Source organism: Erythranthe guttata, chromosome 14 (assembly GCF_056151865.1).
Source record: "Erythranthe guttata isolate IM_541 chromosome 14, IM_541, whole genome shotgun sequence".
Taxonomy (NCBI): domain Eukaryota; kingdom Viridiplantae; phylum Streptophyta; class Magnoliopsida; order Lamiales; family Phrymaceae; genus Erythranthe; species Erythranthe guttata.
The window spans coordinates 1,828,502-1,842,500 of record NC_142546.1 but is presented as its reverse complement, the minus strand read 5'-3'; the positions used below and the strand labels follow the sequence as shown (position 1 = coordinate 1,842,500).

General features: G+C 35.9%; 4 protein-coding genes across 5 annotated transcripts in view; 1 reads left to right on the top strand and 3 right to left on the bottom strand.

Moving 5' to 3' along the window:
- Positions 1–990, top strand: part of LOC105963111 (NADH dehydrogenase ubiquinone complex I, assembly factor-like protein (DUF185)) — a 5,097-nt gene extending 4,107 nt beyond the window's left edge. For both annotated transcript variants that reach the window (XM_012987479.2, XM_088814611.1), the window contains exons 13-14: positions 145–270; positions 445–990. In XM_012987479.2, coding sequence (XP_012842933.2) covers positions 145–270; positions 445–579 — 261 coding nt within the window. In that variant the 3' untranslated portion in view covers positions 580–990. The remainder of the gene's footprint in view (positions 1–144; positions 271–444) is intronic.
- LOC105963113 (putative pectinesterase 29) lies at positions 914–2,759 on the bottom strand. The gene is made up of 5 exons (XM_012987481.2): positions 2,277–2,759; positions 2,029–2,188; positions 1,718–1,939; positions 1,365–1,609; positions 914–1,276 (listed from the first exon to the last, which is right to left on the bottom strand). The coding sequence occupies exons 1-5, from the start codon at positions 2,492–2,494 to the stop codon at positions 1,102–1,104; spliced, it is 1,020 nt and encodes a 339-aa protein (XP_012842935.1). The 5' UTR covers positions 2,495–2,759; the 3' UTR covers positions 914–1,101.
- A 1,556-nt stretch (positions 2,760–4,315) lies between these two features.
- On the bottom strand, positions 4,316–6,469 carry LOC105963110 (large ribosomal subunit protein uL13w). Its single transcript, XM_012987478.2, has 4 exons — positions 6,037–6,469; positions 5,013–5,129; positions 4,830–4,917; positions 4,316–4,650 (listed from the first exon to the last, which is right to left on the bottom strand). Exons 1-4 carry the CDS (start codon positions 6,306–6,308, stop codon positions 4,507–4,509), a joined length of 621 nt encoding a protein of 206 aa, XP_012842932.1. The 5' UTR covers positions 6,309–6,469; the 3' UTR covers positions 4,316–4,506.
- Positions 6,470–6,980: 511 nt separating this feature from the next.
- Positions 6,981–13,668, bottom strand: LOC105963109 (26S proteasome non-ATPase regulatory subunit 1 homolog A). Its single transcript, XM_012987477.2, has 13 exons — positions 13,322–13,668; positions 12,609–12,672; positions 11,934–12,039; positions 11,654–11,765; positions 11,395–11,563; positions 10,362–10,837; positions 10,118–10,253; positions 9,783–10,031; positions 9,472–9,692; positions 9,110–9,368; positions 8,796–9,028; positions 8,195–8,690; positions 6,981–7,508 (listed from the first exon to the last, which is right to left on the bottom strand). The coding sequence occupies exons 1-13, from the start codon at positions 13,471–13,473 to the stop codon at positions 7,179–7,181; spliced, it is 3,003 nt and encodes a 1,000-aa protein (XP_012842931.2). The 5' UTR covers positions 13,474–13,668; the 3' UTR covers positions 6,981–7,178.
- Between the last annotated feature and the right edge of the window lie 331 nt (positions 13,669–13,999).

Here is a 13,999-nt window from a genome sequence, read left to right as displayed (position 1 = left end):
TTACATTTTTTAAGGATGAAACTCGAACAATAAGATGGGATGTCTTGTAAAATTTTAACGAGGGTTGTATTGGTTATTATAATGGTTGACTCGTAAATTTTCTTGAGTTTTCATACAATCCGATAACATATGTTTTCTTCACAGGGTGAAGCTGATATATTTTTTCCGACGGATTTTTGGCTTCTTGAAAGAATAGATCATCATTGCTCCGTAAAATTGAAGCCGCGTGATATTTCTTCCAAGAAAGGAAAGAAGAGGCGCACACTTACGGTAATTTCTCACCTTAATTAATGTTTGAAAATGCTTGTAATTCTAGAATTAATTATGGTGGCTATAATTCTATTGTTCAATTTCTTTTTTATTATTATTTTTTTATTTCTTCAAATTTTGATAGTTTCTTTGCTGTTTATTTAGTTACTAATATTTTCTGTTTCGACTTATTAGCTGGACACGTCATCGTTCATGGAAGAATTTGGTCTTCCGACAAAGACGAGAACCAAAGATGGCTACAACCCTATGCTTGATGATTTCAAGAACACTAAATTCTATCTTAGTGTTCCAACACATAATACCAAATAAAATGGCAGACGTAAATCGACATCCCTTTCTATTTTCAAGATGCAAACGTGCGTCCGTCTAAAGAAGTCGTTTTTTTCCAATCTTGCTTTGGACTGAAAATGAATTACAAGAAAGCCCTCGACGAATCACTTCTTCAGTCTCGGCTACTAATCGACATTGATGACTGACACAACTGAAGGCAAATTACCCAAGGCAAATGATCGAACGGAATATTCTTTTTTTCTTTTTTGTCACATTTGAACGAGTTATTGTCGGCTGATACATTTGTTAAGCATCGAGTTATTGGTTTCTCGACTATTAATCATTTTTCTTAAAGAATGTCGAAGTTTCTCGATTTGGATCTCTGTTGAATTATAATAATTATACAGACGAAAACGGTTAGATATTCTATTCGTAATCACAAGTTTCGACGAGACGATTGATTTCCAAAGAAATAATAAACAGTAAAAATTAAATAGAATTAATCAAAGTAGATAATAATTAATGATATGTATATTCTGGAGAATAACAGCAAGCTTTTAATTAAGCAGCTAAAAAGCTGAAAGCCAGCTTACTCATCCATCCTTCATTATCAATATATGACATTCTTGTTAACTGCTCTACTTCTCCTTCACTTAACTTCTTTGCCCACTTCACTCTCTTTGACGTGTTTGATCCTAAACCCCGACAATTATGCTCCGCAAATGTCAGTTGGTACCTACAAAATATGCCCGATTATCACAACATTTCAGTCAAGAGAGAGAGAGAGAGAGAGAGAGAGAGAGAGAGAGAGAGATTGTCAATACTCGCGGCCAACGCTGAACCAAGAATCCCAGCCTTGAGGAACAACAATGTCAGACATAGAAGTGTTGTAAAACACGACTCGTGCGTATTCTCTCCAAGGCCTTCCAAGAAACGTCTTTCCGTTTCCAACTATGTTGCAGTCTTTAAAAACGAACCCGTTCGTTTCTTCTGCATGAGATCTTCCCTGAGCTGTTATGTATCCTGGGATTCCATTTAGAGCTCTCGAAACCACTGATATTGTACACCTCTACAAATCATCCCGAAAACCGAAAGAAAAAAAATCAAGAAAGTCAAAAATCATATTAATTAGATGAGATTTTTGTAATTTCTCTTTTTCGATATTTTTTTTTTTTACCTCGTAAAGGGATTGGCCAGAGCCAAAGATGAAATCGACTGCTCCTTGAATTGTGCAAAGTTTGAAGTAATGCCGACCTCGTTCATCCCATAATGTATCTTGTAAACCGAAAAATCCACATCTGTAAAATACCGTTTTATCTCCTTGTATCACAGCTGCAACAGCTGTCCTCATTGGATTATTATTATTCAAGCTACCACTATTTGGATAGTTGTAAGAATTCTGCTTCGAAAAAATAATCATCATGTAAGAACCAAAAAAAAAAAAGAATATATCGACTCACTTTGAATTTATTCGAAAAATTTTCTTACCACAAATGTGATGCACTTAACAATAGTGTTATTAGCCTGACAAGTGAAGGTGGCGCTTGTTGCAATAGAATCATGATCGTCCCAAACGATGTAAGTTTTTCGTTTCCCTTCTCCTTTTAGGTAAATGAATTGCTTATTATTCGGAATTCGAACTTTTTCTCTGCAAATGAAAAACATCCTTAATAATTTACGAAGGCGAAAAAAAAAAAACAATTAAACAACTCAAGAATATAAGGATATAAAATAACCTGTATACGCCTTTCTTGATGTGTATACAAGTCCATCTTTTGTTATACGAAGGCACAGAATCAATAGCAGCTTGTACTGTAGTGAAATTGCCTCGTCCCGACGGATCAACATAGATTGTCGGATAAATTTCCGGCTTAATATTCCTACTTTGCAATGTGGATGAAAATGATAGAACAAGAACAAGAAATGTGCACACAGACAATTGCAAAGACAGCATTTTTATTTTTTCCTTTTGAGTTTTTTTAAGATAGTTTTTTTTTTTATCGATAAAAAACTGCGACCGAGTGATGGTATGAAGAAGAGGTGGAAGATGGCTATAAAGACTGGAAAATTGAGTTAGTTATGCTAAAAAACACATAAAATGTGGAAAGCATTAATTTGGTTCAGTACAAACATTGAATGGCTTTGCGAGGAACTAAGGCATGGGTCGAAACACTTGTCTTATCATCGTACAATAATTTTCGTTTCTTTCATCATACCTTAATATTTAAGAATATATATATATAGTTTTTTCATAAATTATATTACAAGTGAGATGGGAAAGGACAAAGAGTATTTAGTGAATGAAATCTGATTTTAGAAATCAAGAATCTGATTTCATGAATCTGTATACATCACACACACACACACACACACACAAACACACACAGTAACAGTATTAAAAAACTATATTATACATATTATTATTTTATTAAAAAAATTTAAATAATGCAAAGTATTATAATTTCACATCTTCAAAGTTGATATATGCTGATAAGAAGATGGAGAGAGTATTGATGTATTAATTGTAACATCAATCACAATATTTATCAAATTAACCATAATTAATTAATCTACATTTTATCTTAGTGATAGGGATTGATATTAAAAATTATCACAAACATTAATTTCATTTGCATATTTTGTTTTTGTTTTCATATGCATATTTTGTTTTTGTTTTCATAATGCAAACGGAGTCGACTTGTAACCCGAGAGATAAAACGGGAAAAAAGGGAATAAAATAGAGCTTCACATGTAAAGCACTCCATATGTTTTAATATATGCTTCACTTAAGATTTTTACACACGTTAAGAAAGTCGAATCTTATGGAAAAAATAGCATATTGCAAAGACTAAAATACCCTTGATCTGATAAGAGAGAATCGGACTAATATGGGTAAAACCGGAGAAAAAATGTGTTTTATACATCGTTGAAATTATAAAGTGACAGATAATATGGAAACAGTTATTTTCGAAAATACGAAAGCGAAAGCCGTCATTGTGAAGATGCTTGAGAAGAGAGGGAAAAGAGATGGCTAAAAGGCCTAAAGTTCTTGATTTTGTGTTGCAACAATTTTGAGCAAATTGTGGAAATTAATGTTGTTTCCCATGTTTTAGTTTTCAACTTTTTTTTTCTCTCCCCCCAAAAAAATTTCCTTTTTGCATGGGGAACATGTGTTTTATTGCTTCTTAACCTTTGAGATGGTTTGTTTCTTCTTATACAAGAAATTATGTACATAATTGTTGTTGTATGTTACATGCAATAATTTGTGCAACTTTCTTCACCATGCCATGTTCTGTTATGGTACATAAATGCTACTCACCTAGTAGTTTGGGTTATTTTACACCCGGTGAAGACTACATCGGGTGCTTTTACCGTTGCTCTACACACACCAATGTGTGTGTGTGTATTAATATAAAAGATCTACCCTGATGTAGCATAGAATAGACCATGTATTTTGATAGGACAGAATGCAATTTATTTAATTAGTCCAACGTATATTTAGTACATGATTAACTTATGTTTGTGATTTATTATATACAATAATCCTTATTAGTGGATAATTAATTCATTGAATTGTGTAATAAAAGAAGTTGAATTGGACCAAATATCAGTTTCATGTGTGTTGAAACTGAAGACACTTTCAATTAAAAAAGGAGGTCTTGGTAGAAGACAATCTTCTGTTGGATATACTAACTATTCATTAATTGTTGACTTAAATTATTAAATCTTGTAAGGAAAACATAAACACAATCAAAGAGCTTAAAAAGAATCATGGTTTGAAAGGAAAACATAATCCATCCATAATACTTCAAGAAAGTCGGTAAGTCATAAGAAAATCCTCAGATTGAGTATTTAATGAAAGGAAACATAATACTCGAAAATAATTTTAAAAACTAACAATTCAAATCCAAACATACCATTTGTCCGACAAAATTGTAGCTTCAGAAAATATTTATGATGCTAATTTTAATACTTGATTGGAGCGATAATGTCAAGCTGAGAGCCGAGTTTCTCCTCAGCAATCTTTTCGGCCTTGAGCCTCAGCTTGGTCAATTGCTTCCTCCTCAAATATGTCGTCTGTGCCCTTTCCTTCCTCTTGTTCTCCAGCTCCTAAAATAAATAAATTTTAAAACATTAACACAATATATATATATATACACACACATAATAAGCAAGATTATGTATGACTTTAGACCACATGCCGGAAATTTATTTAGGAAAAAAATTAGACAAATGTAGAGGCAGTGAAGAATAATGATGTATTGAGATTTAATGGAAATTAAACTTGCCTTAATAGTGTCGTAGTGGTTCCATCCGACTTCTGATGAAAGTCTACCCAACAGACAGTATTTGTGGCCAGCTTGAAGCCTCAAAACCCTAATGATATTAAACAGATAACGATGATGAGTTGGAAAATATGACGATTTCAAAAATATAAATGAATTGAAATGAAAAGTTCCAAGAAAATTTACTTGAGTGCGTCAGGAATAACCATCCTCTTGATCTTGTCGAATGGTGGTGGGACACCCTCGTACACCTTCAAACGTGCAAGTGCAGCTGCTCCACGCTTGGTCTTGTGGGGAATCATACTACAATATAAGTCGTGATATAATGTAAGAAAATATGAAGAATAAAATGCACACGAATTAACACCATCGTAATTTCTTATTACTTCAAAAGAGAACCATTCATTTAAACTAGTTTCACAGAAATAATCTGCCCTCAAAACACTTATATCAATCACGCGAGGCGTAAAAAACACATACTATATACCAAGAATGTTAAGGCAATGTTTGGTAGCATTTTGTGTTGCTTCTACATTTAGCCAAACACATTGTTTTTCCGTAGCAATTCAAAATAGTCTACTCTAATTCAAACAACGCATTAACTAAGAAACGAAACAGACTTGCTAGAAATTAAAAAAAGTAACCAAAATTTCGTTATATCGGCTTCCTATATGCTGATTTTTTAAAATTTTAAATATTTTTTTAAAGGATTAAAAACAAAATGCTGGCCTTCAAACCATAGTTCTCTGGCCTACTTCAACGAACACTCTCATTGCCCAATATTGTCAAAAAAAAATATTTACGCTATTTCAAGTTAACCGACCCACACAATACAAACGAGAAAATTGCAGTTTTGTTGATCAAGAGCAAAAAAAGTGACAGAAATTGATAAAAACTAAATCACAAAGTTCGATACTTACTCCCACTATACAAAGTGGAATATAACCCAACAGCATAGCAGTACACACACTAAGTATCAAATTAATCTACTCTCAATAACACACATTTCTAATTATCAGATTGGGCAAAACAAATTTTACACATTCAAATCAAATGAACGATTGTTATTTACGCACAGGTGTTCATATACACTATCGATACATACAAAGTGAGAGATTCCCAATCAACATTTCAATTTCAAACCACGATCCAACAAGTATCGAAAAAATCAAGGAAAAAATGAATTGAGACGGAGAATAAAAAACCGTACCCACGAATCGTTCGCCACAGAATCTTCGAAGGGGCGCGGAAATGGATGGGTCCGTGAGATGGCTTGGTGTTCATCCTCTTGCGGAGAAACCTGAGATACTTCATCTTTTGACGGACGAGTCCGCCGGAAAGGCAGATTTCCTCGCATCGGACAACCACCACTTTTTGGCCGTTGAGAAGCTCCTTCGCCAGAATTGAGGCCAATCGACCTAGCATGTGGTGGCGAGCATCCACCACCACTCGTTTCGCGCATATACCTGAACCTGAAACCATTTCTCCTCTCTCTCTCTCTGCTCTCTCTCTCTCTCAGTCTGATCTCTCTCACACTTCTCTCTGTACCAGAGGCGGAGGAAGAAGGGTGTTGATATGAATGGGGTGATTAGGGTTTATTTTGCTGCTGGGATGGGTTTCTACATTTAAGTGGGCTGGGCTTCAATTACAAATTATTGCATCGGGCCGGTTTTTTATATTATTAATTGTGGATTATGATATCAAAATGGGAAATTTACGCTTTTACCCCTCAAGTTTGTACTGATTTCACATTTGGCTTCCATATGTTTCAATAATTTAACACTTTTGGTCATTTCCGTCAATTTACCATTATTCCGATAGTTAAGGCGGTGATGGGCACACACTTGATTCCGTTATTACTAACGGAAAAGTAAATAAAATGACTAAAAATGTTTAACTTTTGAAACATGAGGGGCCAAATGTATTTTTTGTGAACATGGGGGGCAAATGTATTATTTAAATAAGTATATTTTGATTGTAAGAATATACTATTTAGAAGTTCAAATTAGTTGTAATTTTTTATTGTCAAAAATATTATTAATTTCTTCATTAGTTGTGGTTAAAAAATATGTAATAAAAATTAAAAACTGTGGAAATTAGTATAAAAATACATAACTAAAATTTTCATGTCAAACAATTTGAATAACACAAGAATAAGAAAATGCAAAAAGGCCTGCATTAAGAGTGCAATGAAACAACTTAAAACGATGGGAAAAAGGAAGACGAAAATATATATAGTACAACAAATTCCAAATCCCGGTTCAAAGGAGTCGAAAAAATTTAAAATTACATTAAAATCAACAAAAAGCCTGAAGAATTAAAACTATCGAGATTCTGCAAAACAAAATAAAATCACGACGTGTATTCGAATGGTTGAGGTGGTGCAGGCTCTTCATCGACAGCCATTGATGAGGCTGCGCCCTGCTGCTGTCCAGCTGCTGGAGGTGCACCGGCATTTGCTGACGTTGACGAGAGAGAATCTGTGAGGGCTAGTACTTCGGCTTCGTTCGGACGGAGATCTTTCAACAGCACAAATCCCGAGGGTGAGGATTTCACTGGCACGTATCTAGAATCTTCTAGAAACTTGACAAACTTCTCTTGGGCGGGGACCACTCTGGCGGGATTGGTCAAGATTTCAAATGTAGCCTCTGGTTCCGCCTTCTTCTCTACAGTGCTCTCAACCTGACAACACAAAAAACAGAGAAACCTCAAAAATCATCAATCTTGTATGAACAACTTTTTTCATTAATAAAAATTGCATAGGGTAAATTATGAACCCCTTGGTCAGGTGATGGGGTGGAATCGGACTGATGGGATAAGAATTAGAAGTTCCAGAAAAATTCCGATTTTTTTTTCGGAAGTTAAAGACTAATTCTGATTCCTTTCCAAAAAAGAAAAAGGACATATTGGAAATTGGAACGAAAAAACTTGTTCGAAATTTTTCGAATTGGAATTCGGAAGATTCCAGTTTTTCAGTCACATAAAATATGAATGCATAATAATATATTGATATTATAAGTGTAATTTTTGGGGGGAAACGGAATTTTCAGACTTATATTTGGAAACTAAAATTGGACTAGAAATCAGAATCTCATATACATATTCCAACTCCGGTCCTTTTTTTTTGGGGGGGAAAAATTGGAAATTGGAATTCAAAATGAATATAGTTCCATAATCGGAAATTTTCAGATTGGAATCAGCGGGAATCAGAAATTCCGTTCTCTCAACATATTTATGCTTGGCATTGGGAAATCACCAAAACTTTCAATGATGTTCGTTCAGCTAAAAAATAAAAACCAAAAACCAAGCAGTAAACATTTATATTTAACCTCACTCAAATGTAAAAAGTAAAAAATAAAAATACTGACCTGCATGGAAGAGTCTCCGTCCTTGTCAACAGTTTTCCCCTTTGCAGAATTTGGCTCTGCTTTCTCGGTACTTGCTTTCTCAGCCTCTTTCTTAGTAGCTCTAGCTTTGGCTCTCACCGAAGTTGATAAAACTGCGGTCGGTAGCTTAACAGCTGAAGCAGTGGTAGGTACAGTAGTAGGCTTTGGGTATTCGAACAACGATGGTTTTGCGTGCGATAAAAACTCAAACTTCGGCACTTTCAGGTCATAGTTCAGACCAATTAAAGCCGTAGGCGAAAAGGCCAAACTAACGAAGTAAATAAGTGGGTACCAATACCAAAATTGAGTGAACACAGCCAAACCAACAACAGCTGTCATCTTATCATGCTTCGTCTTCGAAAGCAGCTTGATAGTCACATTCCTTCCACCAGCATCGAGTATTCCCGAAGCTAAAATCGCACCCATTTTGGACATTGTATCCTCGTGCTTATCGAGGATTATTTTCTCCAATTGCCGCCTGAGCAGAAAAAGAAAAAAGGTGAGTTAAAAAAACATATATGTGTATATATAATATGTAACCGAATATGGAAGATATATTAATTAATCGAAGTACAGTAATTACCTGAATGCACCGACACGAGAGTCGCTAGCTTCGCTGATCTGTACCATGACCATCGCCATTGCAATTAGAGCACCTTGACGAACAAAGTCAACAACATCTGAAGTCAAAGGCTCGAGCAGTGATATGGCCTCACTAAGACCAGTACCAGCACAAGAAATTCCAACTGCCATTGCAGCTCCATATCGTACATGTGGGTTGTAAGATTCAGACAGCAGCGAAACAATTCGAGGAGTCTGCATTTAGGAGGATAAGCTTAGCATCACTAAATTAAAAGATTATCTTTGTTTGGAAAATCTTGGCAGTTAAGGACTAACCTGTTCAGGTTCAGAATAAAGAACAAATCCGAGGGCAAGAACAGCTGTCCTCCTGACATCATCGCTGACATCAGAAACAGCAAAGTGCAGCAGTTGGCGTATAGCCTTATTGTTTGCTGTTCCCCTGTATGCCAATGCAATAGCATACATTCCACCATATCGCAAAATAGGGTCTTGATCTCGAGTCATCTGCTCAATAAGTGTGTCTGCTTCTTCCTCTCTTCCATACACAGTAAGTGCAATACCTAATGCCAAACCCCTGGTAACAACAACATTGTAATCATTAGGAGAAATAATTGACGAATAATAAAAGACATGGTCAAATATCAGCCTCAGATGCAAAAAAAAATCAATAAAATTACCTAATAATCTTCTCGTGTTGTGTCTCATGCGCGTAAGCAAGCATTTCACTCGCCTTCTCACTTGCAGTTCCGACCATCAATAAACCCATACTTATACCAGCAGCTTCACCAGCAACAGCACTATCAGTGTACAGAACATTCTTTATTTCATCAAAGATTTCATCATCGGCTGTCCCCAAAGCTGCCAAACCAAGACCTAAGCAAGCACCATGTTGAATAACCTGCACACATTTTTAGCATATGGTTAATGGATAGAAAATAAATGCAGGAAAACCAATATAATAACATCACTTGTATGGAAAAGCACACACCTCAACATTTGAACTACGCAGACTCTCACGAAGAAATTGTTTAATTCCCTCCCCATGGTTTGCATGGATTAAACCAAGAGCGTATAATGCTCCACCTTCAGAATATGGACTGCCGCCGCCACCTGACCCACCTTGCGGCAAGTAAGGTGCCATGAGCGATCTTCCTTGCTGGAGATGGCCTTTGTGGATAACCCCAAGTCCTGCAGTTGCACTGAATTTAGCCCAGTTTGTGGCCCTGCTCAGCCAGTCCTGACATTTCAGAATTCAGATACAATATTAGTAAAGAGAACAGAATCTACGGCAAAAAAAAACAATGGAAAATTATTGAAAAATACCAGATTTTCACGAAGGAATGTATCCACGGTTGTTCCAGCATGCATGATAGCATTTGCGTATATAGTTGCGCTATGGCAAACACTATTTCTCATCTCAACAGACTGCTTTATGGTCTTGAGAATGAGAAGATCCGATCTGAAAGAAGATAAAGCAATCATTTTTTTGTCAGAGCATGAGAGGTGAATTTCATTAGTGTCAATATCCAATACTAGGAAATTAAGTGGATGGGGAATATTGACTCACTTGTTATGACTGTATAAGAATTGCAGAGCCAGACGTATAGAAGTCTCTCCAGACAAAACTCCTCTTATTTTTGTTAACCTCTCAGCATAGATTACTTCAAGTGGATCAGAAGTTATTGCGTTTCCATCTACTTGAGCTCCATCGGTCATTTGAACATCCTCTGATGTGACAGCATTTCCACTTTGAGCAGGCTCTGGCTGAGCAGACCCTGACGGCACAGCTGGCTCAGAAGGCTGTAATTTGGCACTGGGAAGCCCATCTCTTACTTTCAAAAGGAAAGCTTGGTGCTCATTCTCCACCAGATCAAATGCTATTTGAAATGCCAACAGAGCCTCATCCACATCTTCAGATCGTAAGAGTTGCTCCAATATGTTTGCAACAGCCTCGGGTTCATCCAAAAACATTAGGCGCTGACAAACGCTCAGGAAATCAGGAGATGGCAGTTGCTGATATACTTTGACAAGGAGACGGAGCACCTGTTTAGAATTAAGGAGAAGATTGTCAGTTTGTTGTCTTTGAGTGAGGAAGAGATGTACACAGGACATCCAAATGAAGAAATTGGCCAATTGAAAAGGGAGACAGTTTTTTTTCGGTTAAGGGAAACGAAACTAGTTTGTAGTCTAACATCTTCATATTTTATTTCTTTTTCGAGGGTTGAAAGAGCAAGGTGGGTGTTGACAACCTAAACCTATATATAAGAAGCAGGCTAAGGCCTCCCTGTTTTAGAAACAACAAATCCGTGCTTATTAAGACGACTGAACTTATAACTAAACAAGGAAAGGGAAACATGCATGAGCTAAACATCATAATCTAATTTAAATCTTCATAATCAGAAAATTAAAAATCCATTAAATTTAAGAACCACTCCGTAGTTTTGGGTTTTACGAGCAATGGATAATAATGATTAAAGATATTGTTCGATCAAATGACATTGTTCGATCAGGTCTTGCTGAATAAAATTCATTCCTCGGACTATTAGCATATGATGAAAGATCTGTAGATACATGACTAGGAATGTAGTAAATAAGATTACCTCAAGACGATATTCTCTTCGGTTGACAAAAGAATGAGAGACATCAATGCAATAATTAATAGTGGCATGAACGTTATCACTCCTTATAACTGCTTCTTCAAGTTTATCCAATCGTCTGCACTCGATGGCCATTCCAATAGCTTGTTGGAATTTTCCATCCGATATACATCTGCAAGGAAAGGGAGAGAAAAGACGTCAAATGAGCCAAAGAAACCACATTAATTAATACATTGGCAATACTAAGATATACTTGACGTACTTGTCAAGCATTCGCTCCACAATAGCCTCCAGTCTTGGGTCAACCACTGCAGATGCATCATTCGACTCAGCTGCTTTAGTCTTCAGACTGGCATATTCATCAATTGCTTTGGCTGAAGGATATAGAAGAATAAAAAAATGTTAGAAGTAGGAAACACCGAAAATGAGACTGTTGTAACTCTTTCATAAATTATACCCTACTCTTGTTTTCACAAAACAATGAGGGAGCATTTTTTTATATAAATTTCAATGCGAGAGGTGAGGGGAAAATAAATTCTTACCAAGAAGAGTATGGACATAGTCTGAATCCTCTGACACATCAAACTGAGGACCAGCTCCCAGGGCATACGATAATGAGTCATTGAGTTCACCCAGATAATAGAATACCTAATGAGAGAATACATTATACTTTGTTGATGAATAATGAGAGAGAGAGAGAGGGAGAATTTTCTTAACCAGCAAAAATTCCAAAATTATTCTCTCATAAATTTTCTTTGGATGTTCCACGTCTGACTAGAACTACTATATGAAGAGTAACATTGCAAATGAATATCGTCAAACAACTCCTCAACTTTTATGAGGTTTTAATAATGTTAAAAAGTTTCAAACATATAGTTTCTATGGATTCTTATATTTCACAATTTTGTACATTTTTTCATACATGAGACAAAAGGAGTACTCAGTACGTTCTATGTGTCTTAGTTAATGTGATCAAAAGCATATGAAGACTTCTATACACGCATGCTAGCAAAAAAAATGCCCTAGGTAAATTGGTATTATTCATGTTAGGAACAGAAAACTCAAAATGAAAACACCAGAAAATTGATCATTTGATGGACTAAAGACAACGGCAATCGGATGAAAACTCTAGCAACTAAAACCAAACACACACAAATGTAGCTTATAGCACTAATGTGATAATGAAAAAGAAGAAAAAAAAAACAAACAAATACTACCTTTGAGACAAGCAATGCAGCGAGTTGCCTCTGTTCAAACTCTTCGTCCTCATATAAACTTTCTCTGCATTCAGAATAAGGGAATAGATTATTATACATTCTTTACAAAGCATCTCGTAAAGAAGAGCAGACCAAGGATAGTGAATAAAGATCTCTCTAAGTGACCAAGAGCCGAAAAGATGCAAAAAGCTGAAGCAATGACATTATTAAACACCTCTAGCAACATAGAGCAACATAGCTCCAGACTACGCTAACGACCTGAAACTGTCTGCAAGTAGAAATTAAGCACTACAACAATCAAGGTTCAATACTCGAACAATCTCAAGATGTAGATCTCTTCACAATTTATCCTCCAGTTCACCTTATTTCTAATATTGCAAACAACCTAGATTGAACAATCCAAATGTGAAACGGTTCCCAAGCCTACCCATTACTACTACCAACAATGGAAAGTACAAACTCAACAAACTAAAAATAAAACCTCACCCGCAAACGAAAAAACAAAAATCTCAACAGAACAATTAAACCCAACACCCAATAGAACACTGAAGTTTTAGCAGTACAATTTCATAAACTCCCGATTCTCCAACAAAAATCCCACACCGAAAAAAAAAAACCCTAAATTCCACACTACAGAAAACAAGCCAATCAAAAACAACAAAAATCGAACTGAAAAACAAACCCTAATTCACATAATTAAAGAGCGTGCGTACATGATGGGGACGGAGGTGGAGATCTCCGGCCAGAAGTAGTCAACGTAGGTATTGAGATTGGAGAGGGCGTGTAGCTTAAGAGCCGGGTGGCTCTCGTTCAGCATCGCCAGTAGTCCACCGGCGGAGCTCACCATCGTCGCCGCCGCAGCCATTGTACGGAATTAGGGCTTGGATCTGAACGGAGTTCGATTACAGCAGAAAAATACTAGGGAATTGAAATCGAAAGAGCGAAATGGTTTCAGAGAGTTGGGTAACAAATTGAGAGGGGTTTCTTGAAGAGAAGGGCAAAGTGGTGTGTATAAAAGAGGAGAACCGATTTTTACCAAATAAGATTTGTTACTTCTTTTATAAATAATTAATAATTAATAATTAATAAAATAAAAGAGTTTGAATCGGGTTATGGGCTTTCATTTTGGGTTAAGAATATGGGCCGGGCCACTTAATGGCCCGTGAAGGATAAATAGCTGTAATTTTTATTTTTATTTTTTGTAGAAATTCAGTTTAGTATTTTATATTCACGTTGAGAATTTATAGATTATTCGTTGGGAAAAATACAGTTTTTGACCCTCAAGTTTGCACTGATTACATATTTGATCCCCATATTCACAAAAAACACATTTGATCCCCATGTTCACGAAAAACACATTTAGTCACTTATCTTTCAAAAATTTCAACATT

Coding starts and splice junctions, on each gene's coding strand:
- LOC105963109 (XM_012987477.2), bottom strand. CDS start 13,473: ATGGCTGCGGCGGCGACGATGGTGAGCTCCGCCGGTGGACTACTGGCG. Junction 9,693..9,782: donor TGCGTAGTTCAAATGTTGAG/GTGTGTGCTTTT, acceptor AAATGTGTGCAG/GTTATTCAACATGGTGCTTG. Junction 7,509..8,194: donor ACGGAGACTCTTCCATGCAG/GTCAGTATTTTT, acceptor TTGTGTTGTCAG/GTTGAGAGCACTGTAGAGAA.
- LOC105963113 (XM_012987481.2), bottom strand. CDS start 2,494: ATGCTGTCTTTGCAATTGTCTGTGTGCACATTTCTTGTTCTTGTTCTA. Junction 2,189..2,276: donor ATCAAGAAAGGCGTATACAG/GTTATTTTATAT, acceptor TTTCATTTGCAG/AGAAAAAGTTCGAATTCCGA. Junction 1,940..2,028: donor TTAAGTGCATCACATTTGTG/GTAAGAAAATTT, acceptor TTTTCGAAGCAG/AATTCTTACAACTATCCAAA.
- LOC105963110 (XM_012987478.2), bottom strand. CDS start 6,308: ATGGTTTCAGGTTCAGGTATATGCGCGAAACGAGTGGTGGTGGATGCT. Junction 5,130..6,036: donor CTGTGGCGAACGATTCGTGG/GTACGGTTTTTT, acceptor CTTATATTGTAG/TATGATTCCCCACAAGACCA. Junction 4,918..5,012: donor GTTATTCCTGACGCACTCAA/GTAAATTTTCTT, acceptor TAATATCATTAG/GGTTTTGAGGCTTCAAGCTG.